We start from the raw sequence: 16,570 nt of genomic DNA on the forward strand, positions 1-16,570 counted from the left end.
ATCAGAGCACCTAAGTGAAATGTAGATGGCCCTATCCTTTGCTCATCATCAACATTATGGTTTAATAATTTCAGACTTCTGAAAATCATCTGAGGACACTGGTATTATTCAGGTAACTCTTACCGTGGAATACATATCACATAACTGTAAAACATTAAAGTTTCAGTAGAATGAATCTCACCTAAACAGCATACCTTTAAGTGAGGAATAAGTATGGAATCCATTAATGCATGTTCAGACACATTCTACAGAGCTGACTTATGAAAAACTTTAAGCTATGGATAAATTAAGTATGCATTGTCTATATAACAATAAACATCTTGTAAGGGACATATCCCATGGAAATAATATTTGTGGTATGCAATGCAGTGACTCCATGATTCAGATGCAGTACACTGATTCTGAACTACAGAAGACATATGGTCCTTGTACAACAACTAGACCGAATGTAGCTATGCTTTGAGGTGCTTTTAAGCAAACATGCAAAGAGCAAAGTCCTGCACTTGGAGAGGAACAAGCCCAGGCACCAGTACACGCTGGGGGCAACCCAGCTGGAAAGCAGTTCTAGAAAAAAGGAGCTAGGGGTCCTGATAGACACCAACTGAACATGAGTCAGCAATGTGCCCTTGCTGCTAAGAGGTATTCTGTGCTGCATTAGGCAAAGTATCACCAGTAGGTCAAGAGAGGTGATCCTTCCACTCTACTCAGCATTAGTAAGGTCACACCTGGAGTACTGTGTCCAGTTCTGGGTCCAGTACAAGAGACATAGACATACTGGAAAGAGTCCAACGGAGGACTACCAAGATCATCAGGGAACTGGAACACCTCTCCTATAAGGAGAGGCTGAGAGGGTTGGGATTGTTCAGCCTGGAGAAGTCTCAGAGGGGATCTTGTTTTTTTTTTTTCATATAAATACCTAAAGTAATGAGACAAAGAAGATGGAGGCAGGTTCTTTTCAGTGGTACCCAGTGCCAGGACAAGGGTCAATGGGCACAAACAGGAAGACAGAACCTAAACATCAGGAAGCACTTCGGTGCTATGCAGGTGCCACAGCACTGACAGGCTGCCCAGAGAGGTTGTGGAGCTTGGAGATCTTCAAAAGCTGCCTAGACATGATCCTGGGCAACTTGCTCAAGGTGGGTTGGACCAAATGGTCTTCAGAGGTCCCTTCCAACCTTAACAATTCTGTGATTCTGTGAATCCTTGATTAATACAGTATATTTTTTTCCAATTTATTGTACTGATTACCAGGTTGCAATGTGAGATTAGACACTGATATAAAAATAGTTTGCTAGAATAAAAATAAACATAGACATAAACATAAAAATAGTAAAAATAAGAATAAGAATAAGAATAAGAATAAAAATAAAAATAAAAATAAAAATAAAAATAAAAATAAAAATAAAAATAAAAATAAAAATAAAAATAAAAATAAAAATAAAAATAAAAATAAATAAATAAAAAGGTTGCTTCATGAGAAATTTATTAAGATAAACTAAATATATTTAAGCCAACATTGTTATGAAATATTGCACTATCCTAATATTTTAGCAAGTCTTTCAGACACACCACTTCAAAAATGTTTTTTCCCTGACAAAAACTTCACCAAAATACATCTCTGTGTGTGCTGTCTTTCCTTGAGACAGTGCTTCTTCCCCATTTTGAAATAAAACATTTACATTTGCATTATTCCTTTATAGTTACTGTAAAAAACTGCTGAAAATATATCTTTTATATCTCTGATAAGAGTGACAATTCCAAATAATTATTTTGTATGCATATATTTGTGTTATAGAACATTTAAAAAATCTTATGTCCTTGAAAGAAAATTATGTGCAAGGACTGGAACAATGGGAATTTATTTGTTTTAGCTTGCAATTAAATTTTCAACACCCATCTAATTGCCTTTTCTGACTTCATATCCCAGGGGTCTCAAGCCACCAGCTGAGAAGCACTGCCTTAGGGTGAAACACAAAGAAAAAGAAAATGAGACACAAAGAGAAAAAGAACTCAATGAAAAGGTTCCACCAACACTTTTGTCAACAAGGGATGTGGATTTAAATTTTCATTTCTGTAACATCTTTAAAATTCAAGTTTTGTTGTTTTTTTTTTTTCAATCAAGGAATTAAAATAAATTAGCAGATAACAGATATGACAATACATATATAGTGAAGATTTTTGGTTTTTGTTTTAAAGCACAGTGTTGTTTTAAAATTTTCATTTTGTCTTCTCTTTTAGACCTTTAAAACACTAGTTTTTGATATTCAGTTTTATTCAGCATTAGTGTAGTTCACAACAAGACACATTAGAGCTGCCATGTTTCCATATAAAATAAAATATAACCCACAAACTTTAGTTAACTATACTTGAATATGTTAAAATTAAATGTATCCAAAGCACCAGAAATTGGATTCATGTGAATTGCAAGGCTTTGCAAAAAAAAAAAAAAAAAAAAAAATTAGTACATTAGTGGCTTCCATATCTATCTGTACAATGTATGTTTGCTCTTTCCAAAAATAAAGAATTTTTTTTTAAAAGTACATTTTTGTGATGTTCAAATTTTTATTTTTTACCATATCAAGTCCATTCAGATAGCAGATGAGCAATTTCAGAAGAGTTAAAAGAAAAGGAGGAGTGGGCAGAGGTCAGGAAGCTGTTTTTTTTTTCCATCATATACAAAAAAAAACATGATGTTATTACCTCAGGAGAAGGTAGTTGAGTCACCACTGAATCACCAATTGTTGAAGTAAGAAGTTTGTCACCTAGAATATCTTCTAAATGTTTTGCCATAACTTCCTGTTGCTTAGGGCTGCAGTGATTCTCTAAAGACAGTATAACTGGATACTCAGATGCCTGAAAAATAGAATTTGAAATCTATTATGATTAACAAATAAAAAAGGACTTCTTGATTCACCAAAATATCTTACAAAAAGCCCTTTTGTAGTAATTTGTATTTTTCTTTGTTTCCAAAATATGTCAGTTGTTTCATATTAGTAGCACAATAAAAATCTCACAATATTTATGGAAAAGAGAAAGTACAGTTGAAACAGTAACTGTAAGTTCAGAGAAGAGAAAAAAATGGATCCTCAGGATTTTAGGGGGAGTTGAATAAAAAGGACCTACAGAGAATCAAATGAAGACCGGTTAAGTACACAAAACTTCATTAAAGAAACCACACGGTATCTATGTTGACCTTTGGAAAGTGTATATTGAAGTGTATTTCTTCAATAATCAATAGAAAATAACTTATCAGAGGCATTTCACACATTGACTAATATTGAATGTAAAGAAATTAGTGAGAAAATAAGCGTTAAATCAGGCAAAAATCAGGCTGATTCAATTCCACAGAGCAGACTACAAGATGATAGCAGAAAGCAACATTTCTCACAGAAGTAATTACTCAGCTGATACACAGAGCTTCCAAAGAAAGATACATTGGTTGCTGTGTGCCTGGAACAGCTTTTCTCAACAAATGAATTTACAAAGAAAAAAGAGAAATAACACTGTCATCTGAAGAAAAAAAAAAAATAGGAATCATCATATTGCCTAGATGATTTTTTTTAGAAACAATGACCATGTAATGTTAAAAGTAATTTTATGAAGAGGAAACAAGCCACAAGGAAAATAGAAATCAAAATGACTGCAATTTTCACGTGCATATGTATATATATCCACACACATAATGTAAAGCTGACCAGAATACAAGTTATCTTTACTGTGTTTCAGAATTTCATTTGAAAAGAAGTTTTGCTCAAAACCTATATAAGAGATTGAGACAGTATGAAAAGATCTCAAGCTTTTGCTGCTTTGCCAGAGATGGACAGAAGGGGCACTGACCTAATGAGTCTTACAAAAAGATGTTTATCAGGCCTTGAAGTCAAAATAAAAAAGTAAAAGTAAACACATTAAATCTCAACCACAGCTATAGTTTAGCATTTTTCTCTGTTTTATAAATTCAAACATTGGATATAAGAAAGAGTGACAGCAACAGAAGAGTAAGCAAAATAAAGGAATTGAAAGATATCAGGAAGGAAAGCAAAACATTAGACTGACTTGGAAGTAGTTGTATAGTTTATATTCAGTCCTTGCTTAAATGATCTCAGGTGAGAATTCTACATAATAAACTGATTAAGATCTTCTGAATTCCTTGCACCAAGCTTGATTTAAAATCAAGATCAGCAAAATACTTTTATCTTTCATTTATATACACATTGAACAGTTTTTCCATAATTTACTTCAGTGATGCCCACTCCACAAGCACTGCCTCATTTTGTTTTGTTTTGTTTTGTTTTGTTTTTTACCCTGTAGAATATTAGACAGTGAGCATTTAATAAAGCAGGCTTTATTAAAACCACCATAGCAAATACATATACAGCATAACATACGTATACATACCGCAAATGCGTACTTGTCTATCACATGAATTACAGAAGAAAATGAAATTTTGCTCGTTAAAGTATGACCATGATACACAATAGGTTCATTGTTTGAGCCATCCCAGCAATCAATTTCCAGGCAACGACATCCTTTTAAGAGAGCACTTCAAAAGAGTAAAAGAAATAATTTTATGGTCAAAAGGAAAATACCACACTTTAATATATGTCCCCATATTCCAAGCACATTGAATAATTACAAATATACTAGTTTACCATCACAAGATGGAAATTCAATGAAATTATAAAAATATTAAACAGAGCTATATTTTCTACTGTTTATCTTACGAATGTTAGATAACACAATTTATTAGCGCATTAAGGAGGAAGATACATTATCTGATTATCCTTCACTAAGGGATTAAAAAAGAGAGTCAAAGTTTTACAGAAAGACTTTGGAATGCTGGTAAATGGTTGCTTAGAATAAAATAAGAAATGCTTGAAAGGACTTCATATTTATTATTATTCCATGACTTTTCTGAAGGTTTGAGAGCTGTTATACTTAAAAATACCAGCATATCAGCATCACATTAACAAAGTCAGGTTGTGCTTGGCTGTTATGTAATTTAGTTGCTCTCCTCACACCTAGTTTCTAAGACAAAGAGCTAAAGTTTCCTCAGTATCTTAAATTTACTGTTTGCATTTTTAATAAGTTAATGGCATCCCTTACATGTCTTGGGTTTCTAATACTTGGCTTGCTACCAATTTAAACATTTCTTGTAGACTGTTTTACCTTATTACCAACCTGTGCTTTACATGCTGCCCTTTATACGTTGAGTATCTTAAATATGCTTCTAACTGGATGTTAGAGGAAGCACAGCCGAAAGCACGACAGACACCAGTAGAGTCAGATCATGCTCCATTTTATTGCCCGAATAGCCTAACTTTTATAGTGAACTTAACAGAGGCAGACAGTGTTTCACACAAGATTATTGGTCAAAAGCACTCAGACAAACAACTACAAGAAAACAACCCCACCTGCAAGAAAACAACCCCCTTGTGATTAGCAGTCACATAGACCTTGTCCTTGAAGCCAGCTACTGGTAACAATATTTTTCTGAATTCCTCAATTGGGCGATGTGGGAACACTGTCATGGGAACTTCTCATAGTTGCCCTGGTAGCTTGGTTTACTCAGCTACAGCAAGCCATGGGATTTTTGCTGTTTCAAAAAATCCCTCAGCAGCTGGATATGCTCTAATTTATCATTTTATGCTTTCTTTACACCAATAAGTAGATAAACAGTAAGTGAATGGCTTTTATATCATATTTGCAATTATTTTAAACAATATAGTATTTACCTCATATCATTTTAAATACTTCTAGAAACAGATTCACTATGGTTTCTGATGGTTGCAAGCCATCAGAGAATTCTAGACAGCAACCAAAAGACAAAAGTTCAGTTGACTGTTTCCAACTGCTTTCACTTCACTAAAGTAGTACAAAGTTATAGGAATGCTGGACACCTGTCATCCAGATCTATGTATTTTCTGTCTCTGTTTTGCCTTTAATACATAACCCTTTTTCTACCTCCCTCTTTGTTTTGTCTAAATGCACCTTGGCCATAAGGCATTCTGGTTTCCTTCTCCTCTTGGAGTCATATGCTGCACATTCAAACCCTCAAACCCTCGTGGCTACTATAGTGCCCACACAACTCCTCCCACCCACCTTTTGTTGTTGTTGTTGTTTTGTTTTTGTTTCTGTTTTCTTAACTGACTTCATTGCAATGAACAGTAATCACACGTAACCTTGACATACTCAGAGTGTGCCTTCTATATTGATCGGAATAGAGTTGGCCCTGGAATTTTACATTTATTTCAGGAAGTTTGTAATTTTTGCATGGTATGTTGAGATTAAAAACTGGTTTAATCATATACTGTGCTGAATACCATAGATTTAATTTGCTTTGAGGTAGATGTTATGTACTGTAAGTGATAAAATAGATTGTTTCCAGACTACAAACAGATGGCCTGGCAAATATACTGAAAAGTGTACACAAAAAATAAAATACCACTCTCTCATTTTCCACTTTTGTCTGTGATGATTTTGTCCTTTATTGCCAAACAGCATTACATGTTAGTTAGTATTAATTTTAAAAAAGCCTAAGAATGTTAACAATATTGAAAAACAACATCTAAATACCTGATATATCCAAATAAATCACTGGGCCCTAATAGTTGGTCAGATATCAAGTAGGTGTTATGAGAAGATGAAATAAAATAGTCACATAATGGGTGGTTCATATCTTGGTAGACAGTCCGGTGATCTTTTTTAAATATCGAACAATCTTCTGAGCTCATGTACCTTATAAATCCTTCAAATGATAACTGCCTTCTTTTCCTCACTGGAAAAAAAAAAAAAAAGAAAAAAAAAAAAAAAAAGGAAAAGAAAGAAGGGTGTGAAGCCAGCCAAACAGATAGTTTTATGTATCTCTGTACTTTCCATAATTTTTAGTAGCCAATTCTGAACTTAGTTAAAGGTTATACGGCATAACACTTTCCTGCTATTTTAATATTCATGACAAACAATATGAAAATAAACATCAGATGTGTACAATTCTGGAGCTGATGTGGTTCTAAATTAGCAGATGAAATAAATGTGTACTCATGTTTTTGTCCTTTTATGGACATCCAGAAGAAGATATTGCAACAGTTCTAATTAAATGTACAGGAAAATATTTGTTGTTGTTTAGTTTTGGAAAGTAACATGCCAGTCAGTGAACAAATAGATTTTTTTCTCAGTAGGAAAAAAAAAAAAAAAAGTTCTCCAAAATGTCAGTCAGAGCCTGTCAAAATAATCTTGTAGAAACTATGATTCCTAGTACCAAACATCTTCAATGGTGGAAAATCCCAAACAGATAATGATTAAATAATATTTTAATTAAAAGTATTTGAAATAAAAATAGCACCTTAACAAAATAAATGCCCACAAAAATGCATTGGAAATCAAGCTTATTATATTACTGCATCTACAACAAATTGTGTTAATTGCCTTCATATGCATGATAGTCATCCCATTTGTTTTGTTTCTTTTAACTGATTTAATGACAAACAGATCCATTATACTGCCAACTGCTGCTGCAATGTCATGCTTCAAATGTAATAATTTTGCAAATGATATAATCTCAAAAGTCAGCTTTGCTTCAAAACACAACCTAGTGTGAATTAGTCAGTGATTGTGTCCAGTTCTGGCTGGAAAATAACCTTATTTTTGTCACCATAGTAGGATAGTGATATTTAAGCAGTAAGAGATCAATCTATGCAAACTTTTGTTAAACAAACAAACAAACAATCTGAGCTGTTAAATTTCAATACATCTATTAAGAGTCATGATTTACAGGTTACAGGTGTAATTAACAATCTTCAGTATCACTCTGACTATAAGTTTTATATCTGAATAAGAATTTACTAACATTGTTAGTAAATGTTAGATGGCAACACAAAGAAAATAATTGTTTCTAAATTACACAATTTTTGATCTTTGAAATGTTTTAAAATACTAAACAGTAGTAGAAAATAAAGATGAAGTCTCTCCAGAGGTCATATGTATTTGCATACATATATTGTTGTGCTTAACCATACAAATATGCAGGTTGGAACTAGATGATCTTTAAGGTCCCCTCTACCCTAAGATGTTCTATAATGATTGAAATGTTTTTCCTACCAGAAGTCTGTCTAAGCTGTTCTTAAAGACCACCATTGACAAAGAGTATACAGACTTCCTGGGAAACCATTTCAGCACCTAAGTAACCTTACTGTTAGAAAGTTTTTGATATTTTCCCTGAAATTCCTTAGTGTCCAATATGTTTGTTCTGTTTTGTACTATTTCTTCCAGTTTCTTTCAGTCTCTTATACAAAAGAGACTGTTACACTTCCCCTCATCTGTTTTCCAAAAGAAACAAATCCAATTCACTGCATTTTTCTGACTTTAGTTAGGCTTTCTTAAAATTCTGAGAGTTTTCATGTTCTTCTTCACCTCTTTCCAATTGGTGAATTAAGAAGGATTTCTTAATGCTGATGCCCGAAATAGAATGTAGGATTTTTTTATTTTTTTTTTTAGATCATCCATTTGTAAAGATCATAAATCTAAATTTAATATGACTTTCTATTCCATCATCTAGCTCATCAATGACATTGAAGTCTGGATCCTAACACAATGCTCAGTGAATGATGTAGCAGATTGATGTAGCCTTTCATTTTGATGCCAAATCTTTGATGACTAACTTCTGAGAGTAATTTTCTAATGAGTTCTTTATATACCATATAGATATTTTGCCAGCTTCCTGAACTTGCTTTTTAAAGAAGAAAATTAAAAATAAGAATATTAAAAAGTATGATTTTTCCCATATTCAGTAGTGCTGTTATTCTCTCATAGAAGGAATTTGGATACAGTTTCTTTATGGACTATCCCTATTATCCCTTACCATGTGAGAGGTTATTATATATTCATCATTTGTTTCATTTGTCTAGTTCCATGGATTTTCTCTAAAACAGATATTACACTTGATTGTTCCCAATCCATCTTCCATTCTCCATGTGTTTTCAAAGGTAAGCTCTTATAGCTTTTTACAGTCAATTTTCTAACTCAAGGACTTGTCAACTTGTCTTCTCTGATCTGTCATTTTAACATGCCCCACTCTTCTTTTTCCATAGTTTTGACTGAAATCTTACTGTGGTCTCATTAATAGTAATAGCCACCTGATTGTACTCAGGTAGTGGATCAAGTATTTCCTTGTTCTTTCTTTTAACTGACATATTTACAGAATTACCCTGATGTCTATTGATAGTTATATCTTGTTTAGCATCTTGACTGTTTCGATATACTCACATGTCTATGTTATATTGTTTTAGGCATAGCAATAGGATTAAGTTTCTACTTTCTGGGTCTCTAAGAAATGGAGGAAGGGGGATTGTTTTTGTTGTTTTTTACAATTGCTCAAAATAGAATATGATCAAGCTGCTTGTTTTATCTGTTGTGTATTACATGAATACTAGACTTAATTCCTTTGAAGAGAAAGTTTTTCATCAACAGCATTTGATTTTAATTACTATTTATTTTTCATGCCATATATTGTTCTCTGTGAAACTGCAAGTAGTGCAACTGCTTTTTTTTTTCTTTTTTTCATTTTTTATTTACTAATGTATACATATATTTACAGTTATCTTTTAAATTAATGAAAAATAATGAGTTTCCAAGTTTGGGGTTATTTTCTTAATTATTTTTAATAATTTTTGGCTAGTCTTGTCATTAGTAAGTCTTCTCATGAAGAGAACTTATATTTACATAAATACCATCATGACTACAATCCCCTAAAAGTGAAAATATTACTTTGTAAGTTAAATTTGTGTTACTTTGTTAGCCAGCATATAAGCTCTTTGGCTTCAAATTTAATTTTATTTCTGTAATCAATAGATTAAATATACGGATATAATTATTTATTTATTTTTATAACTTATTACATTGTTTTACAGCTCTTTTTTCCAGGGTTGGTAGTTGCTGTCTTTGAATAGCATACAATTAAAGTCATGTTTCTGAGGAACTACCAAAACTCCAAGCAACTTTGTAAATCAGTAAAACCTATCTGTAAGCAGGAAGAAAGTGGCTCTGCATCTAGCAAATCTGGCAGCATATATGCAAAAGAGCATCATATGAACATAAATGGCATACCATCTGCTAAAACAAATTTTCAGAGAAGACCTGATGTAAAAGATGTCATAGTTTTTAGAGCTGAAGATAAAAGAAGGCTTATTTTTTTATTATTGCTGCCATTATTTTGTACCTCTTTTACCAGTGGAGGAAAACTGCTGGCTTTCTTTAGAACCTTGCCTGATGAAGATACCAAAATTAATTACGGCTGGAAGGGGCTGTTTTTAAGTTTTGATGAACAGCACAATCATACTATTTTCTGACCATTTACTGCTTCTACATTAAGAGAAATGGGAATACATCTTAAGAAGTATTCCACAGTGAAAAAATATTTCAATCAAGGCCTTATGTTTCTCCTCTAGAGGAACTACAGCCTTTATCTCCATTAAGATCCTTTAGTACTAATTAGCAAACACACATCTATTTGGTGCTGAAATAAAAAGTGAAAGCAAGAAAAGACTTGTCTTCTTGCAGCTTCTTATTTACAAAGGTCACTGTTTTTCTATTTCCTTCCCCTTTGGATAGTCTGAAATACAACATTCTAATATATATATTAAAAAAGTTCGTTTGTTTTTTCCCCCATTCTTCCAGTTAAGGTAAATTTCAGCACTGCAATATATGTAAATAGAGATATATTAGAGAGGAATTATAGACATAGTCTGAGTATTTGAGAAACATTAAATTATATGCCTATGCTTTTTAGAGTTTATTACCTTATACTTTCTTAATTATTTATTTTAGAACTTCTTTGAAAGCATTTTTCTTTCTTTGTGGAAGAAAGAAACATCTTTCATAAGATGTTTGGCAAATATTGCTAAAATACTGTATTTATCTGTACTGGATGTAGATAGCACACTTAAAAAAAAAAAAAAAAAAAAAAAAAAAAAGTTAAAAAGAGCCTATAACTTAGAAACAAATATTTTTGAAATTAATAAATACATCCTAGATCACACAAATTGTTTATCTGACAGGTGTGTCAAGCTTACACAGTTATATACAAAGCAAGCATGTTTTTAAGGCAGAATTGTGATTTTGACCTGGTTTTGTACTTCCTAGAAAGGAAATACACTGATAGGAGCAGAGTCTTTGAATGGCACTACTCTGCAAATATGAACAGAATGTACCTTCCAAGTCTCACTGCACCTTTCATCCCACCCATGAAAATATTGAATAATTAGCAACAATTAAAAAACAAGCAAACAAACAGCAAAACAACAAAAAGCTATGCTAAACTTTAGAAAGATAAAGTGGATGGCATAACATGGTTTCTTTAATCTCACTTAATTAGCTGAGACTTCTATATGAAATTAATAATAAAATGGAGAAAGAACGATGTTTGCGTAGAACAAAATTGACATTTGGATTTTAGTAAGAGGCAACTGTCAGGTGTGATTCATGTATTCACCACTTCCATGATCACTTCCATACATTGAATACTTCAGTCAAAAATGCAAGCTTTAGCACATATACACAAATCTGTTAATGCAGTATTTTGCCATTAGAAATTTAAACTGTATAATAAAAATGGAAGAGCAATGTATTGCATGCTGTTCCTGGACTAAGTACAGCATCTTAAAAGAGATAATTGAGGGTTATGTCTCTTAATGACATTGAAAAGTCTTCTTTCTGTGGACACAAATGTTAAGGATGGACAACATATTATCAATGGATTTATCAATCTTGTGCATATCTAGTCACTGCTTTTATTATTATCTTGACATACCAAAATTATCAACTTTATCAGATAATGGTTGATACTATTAGCAAACCAGTCAATCAAGTGTCAAAATCTGCTCTTTTCCCTTTCTGTAATATATAGGACAAAGCGGGCAGATGAATTTAACAGATCACCCTGATGAAGAATATTCTATACCAAATTCAGAATGAAAGTTGCATGGTCTATCACAACACCATATGAATCAACTATCATGTCAATCATATCTGAAACTTTCCACTACAAATGTTTGAGTAAGAGTATTTGTTCAGTCAAACAAGCATGAACAATGCTCCTTTGGAGCATGAACAGCTATTATTTAATTCAGAGAGATTATTTCCAATTACATGATAAACAACTTTCTCACAGATGAAGAAACAAACAAGAATTTGGCTTAGAATCTTAAACCAGAAATTAAATAAAAACTATAGAAACTTTATTTGATATTTGCAAGCATGTTTTCTAACTGAGTAAAGATTCTTGGTTCTTTAGCTTCTTTATAGCTATTACCTCTCCCATCAGAATAAATCATTCAAAACAAAACAAAACAAACAAACAAACAAAAAAAAACATTTTCAAATTGGTAGCTTTTTTGTAATTACTTAGGAAACACTGGTTTTCAGAAAGACTAGGATACATTTAATAAAATTTGTTCTAATTTGAACGGCAACCTCAGAAATAATAGTAAAAAGAATCAAAGGTTTTGTAGCTATTGTTGGATAGTGAGTGACTCATTGAAACACTTAATATCTTCTGCTTATTGTTGAACAAGTGATCCAGTTTCTTTTTTTCCAAAGCAGTGGGGATGGGAAGCATATATATTACAGGGTTATCATCCCAAAAGGAAGATTTTTCTCCTTCTTGGGCCTATTACTAATTTTTCTTAACCAGTTACTGATCCCACCCAGTATCAAAGACTGGAAACCAAAGGAAACCAACACAGCTAAACATCTGATAATCAACTTCCACTGAAAAAAAGTAACAGCTTCCAATAAAATGCACTTAGCTCTAATTTCATTTTCTCAGCTTAGCTGCAAATTTTGTCTCTAGTTATGTTCAGGAAAACTCAGCAGAAACGCAACAGCACAACTTTAAGCAGACTTCAACAGTTGAAGTATATGCATATTGTCAGTTTAACAAATTGCTCATCTCACAGTTCATATGATTCAGATCATGATGCAAGATATTACTGAAATCTGGAAGAATACAGCTCGAACTTCAGGTTTCAGGCTGAATTACCAGTGCTAGCTTCTTAGATAGCGTCCTTCTATTGCAACACAAGAAATGTCGTGGATTCCCTAAGAAATACATGTGAAACAGCATGAAAAACAACAACTACTATAAAACTGCTAGTCAGTGCTGGCAGTCTGCAAGGGAGAACTACAGAAAACTTGTTTAGGAATACAGAAATGGTGTTAAGAAAGACAAAGTTAAACTTGTTTTTGAAATTGTCATGAGAGATCAGTGGCAACATGGAGAATTTTTATTGCTGCATTTTCTGTGTTTTATAAAGGAATATGTGGGCTTGGTGTTGAATGGGCGGATGGTTTAGAGACAGCAAATGCAGATAGGGCTAGAATATGCAATGCTGTCTTTTTCTTTTCATCAAATTAGTGTAAATTTTGTGCCTACAGACAGGGTTCAAGGAGAAAAGGAACTACCAACAGTGGAAGGGGATAAAGTCAGATATTACTGTAGATAGTTTGGCACATAAAAACCCATGGTAACAAAAGCAATGCATCTGAAGGTGCTGAGGCTGTTGTCTGTAATCATTGCAAGGTCATTCTCTATTATCTTTGAAAGGTCATATTATCAGGGGAGACCACCATGACTGGAGAAAGACAAATGTTGCTCCCTTTTTCAAGATGAGCAAGGACAACTCAAGGAACTACAGGTTGGTCAGCCACGCTTACATCTATGGTAAAACAATATTGCTCTTAGAAGCCATTTCTGAGCACATTAAGGAAACTGTGGATCTCTATCCTTAGGTGGTTTTAAGATTTGATTGAAAAGAGCCCTTGAACAGAAAGGTATAGCAGGTACCCTCCTGAGGTCCCTTTGTATCTGAACAATTTCATGACAGTGTGTTTAGAGACCTACCCTTATAAGCTGATCGGAGAACAAAACAGAAATAGCATTTCAGGTTGGGAGAACATAAAAAATTAATGACAGCTTTAACCCCAATAACGTGGATAACAACAACATTCAAAGCATAATGGGACAGAAAATCAGGTTGCATGCTTGCCAAAAATGTGGATCCACCACATTTGTGAGACTACTTTGATGCATTCCTGATATTCTTACTGATATCTGGCTGAGATCAAACCAGAGTGTAAGTGTCCACAGTTTTAGTCATACTCAGTAAAGACAAAGAGATATAACCTTCTCAGTAGACATATCCTTGGGATTTGTTTTCCTCTTTCAAAGCTCTGTATTAAATTACTTCCACAGTAACTTTCTGCCAGATAACACTCAAATGCAGACAGCTTGCTAACAAAACAATTTATATTTTTTATATTTAAAGTCCAAAATATATTTGTCTAATTACTTGAACAAAATGATTGTTGCTGAAACTAAAAAATCAGTCTGACTTCCTAATAATGGTCATTTATAATACTCAGTGGGCATTAAAAAAAATAGTGCAGTAGATCAGCTCATCTACTCTATGAAAATTGTATTTTGTTTGAAGCAAACAACATGTAGTTTTTGGACAAGTCTGTAGCAACAAGAAGTAGGAATGACTGAGTTGGTCAAGTGCTATTACTGAGCAATATACAGTGTAAATTTATTGTGCTTTATAAATGATTTCTTGTTTTATCATATTTGTAATGTTTAAAGATCTAAATTGCAAATAACATTTTGCACATGTGCTTATAAATGGTATACAACAGACATAATTATGATACTCTTGCTTACATAAGTTTTCTTTAAAATTTCCAAATTGTATAGTCAGATGAGTATTCAAGAATATAAACACAGTCACTGACAAGAAGCACAAAAAAAAAAGAGCTATAAATCAAATGCTTAAACTATGCATACCTTCTTCAACAGGTTCATACTTCAGAATAATTTCTAAGGCCCTTATTTCAGAATCTTCAGTCTGAAATTGTTCTTTTTTCAGAAATTCAATGAGCTCAGTGTCAGCTAGAATTTTGTGGTTTGGAGAGTAAGCACAGAAAAGTTCATGAAATTCAGTTCTGTGTACAATAGTTCGATAAATTGCCCTGAAATCTTCTATGTTAATAGTATGGACCTTCCGCTTGTCAACTGTTTTCTGAAGAAAAAGGAAATCAAAATAGTCAATACAAAGATATAAAAAAATACAAAGACGCACATAAAAAGTCTATTATAATACTATAAGAACTAGAACAATAGAGAAAGCTTAAGGCAACAGTGACTCTAGCACATTATCAAATGATATTTTCCTTCAATATGCAAGACTCAGATTTGACTTTCTGTGTTAGATGTATTTTATATAAATTAAAAAAATACCATATGACATAGTTGGCATCTAATTAAAGTACATTAATATATAACCCATGCAGTATTAAGACATTATATAAAACTGCACTAAAATGCTATGCAGTACAGTAAATCTTCAGCATAATGTTATCAAGTGGAAAATATGCTTAATATAATACCTCTTCAACAGCAATTTAAAACATATTGTATATTGTAAGTATACTCATTTAAATTTACATACAACATACAGCAAATTGTAATCTGAAAAATGAACTAAGGATGAGCAAATTTTCATGAGATCAAAGTCTTCTAGTATGTCAAATAAGAAAGATTGTATAATTTTGGAGCAATTATACTTTATAATAACCTATGACATTGTGTTCTATTCTTAACTAGACAGAATATTTAACTCAGATTAGTTATTCACACTTTTAGAATTCTTAAACTGTAAACTTGTTTTCATAAACAGAGCTTACAAAATGTTAGTAAATTAATTAATTTCAGTGCTTCAGTATAAAAGCCACTAGAAAAATCAAAAGGGCAAAAGAAGTTGAGTAGAATAATATTTTTTTACCATTTCTGCTACTAACATTTCTCTCAGGCTTAACAATGTTATCTACCCTTTAAATTTTGTACACACAATATGTAACTGTGCATATGAAATACAGATGTTTCCAATAGTTTAGCTTGTATCATTCTTGAAAGTTTTTACATTAAGACAAACTTAAGAAATTTCACAAAATTCACAAAAATGGTCACAAAAATCGTACCCAAATGGTAATTAATTGCTCCATTTATTACCTCTGTAAGCTAATCAACATTCATAATTGTTGGCTCCTTAAACTAAGACTAACAAGGAGGCTGGATTTCAGTACATAATAACATGACACCTACTATGGTTAGCAGAACTTTTCCCAGAAGTGTTCATAACCATAAAATGTCTTACTTGAGTTCTGTCTGTTCTTTGATTAAGACTTCTGATTACCACTGAACTAGATTAATTTTGAAGAGACACCATAAAAACTAAAGGATGAACGTTACATTACTAGATTCTGTCTATGCAGTACAGTTCCCACTGTACTTGTCTGAACAAGTACAACAATAAGCAAGAATACATTAGATAACCAATAGAAGCACATGAGATTATTATTATTATTTTAATTACATATCAGTAGTGAAGTATTTTCTTTGAGTTTGTGGAAGAGAACTGTAACAATCACTTTTAATGAAACTTGGAAGAAAAGAAATAATTCACTACAAATGTTAATAATATTCTTTTCATTACTGCATGGAAAATATCACATCTCAGGTTGATAT

At 32.5% G+C, this 16,570-nt stretch overlaps 1 protein-coding gene across 1 annotated transcript in view; it reads right to left on the minus strand.

Annotated features, from left to right (window-relative positions):
- The window catches only part of PLCZ1 (phospholipase C zeta 1), a 49,248-nt gene that overhangs the window by 29,992 nt on the left and 2,686 nt on the right, over positions 1 to 16,570 (minus strand). Inside the window, exons 3-6 of the mRNA XM_032207536.1 lie at positions 14,831 to 15,065; positions 6,574 to 6,775; positions 4,396 to 4,540; positions 2,701 to 2,853 (exon numbers count right to left, since the gene is read on the minus strand). Of these exons, the coding sequence (XP_032063427.1) occupies positions 2,701 to 2,853; positions 4,396 to 4,540; positions 6,574 to 6,775; positions 14,831 to 15,065 (735 nt within the window). The remainder of the gene's footprint in view (positions 1 to 2,700; positions 2,854 to 4,395; positions 4,541 to 6,573; positions 6,776 to 14,830; positions 15,066 to 16,570) is intronic.

The sequence above is a fragment of the Aythya fuligula genome, chromosome 1 (genome assembly GCF_009819795.1).
Source record: "Aythya fuligula isolate bAytFul2 chromosome 1, bAytFul2.pri, whole genome shotgun sequence".
NCBI classification, from domain to species: domain Eukaryota; kingdom Metazoa; phylum Chordata; class Aves; order Anseriformes; family Anatidae; genus Aythya; species Aythya fuligula.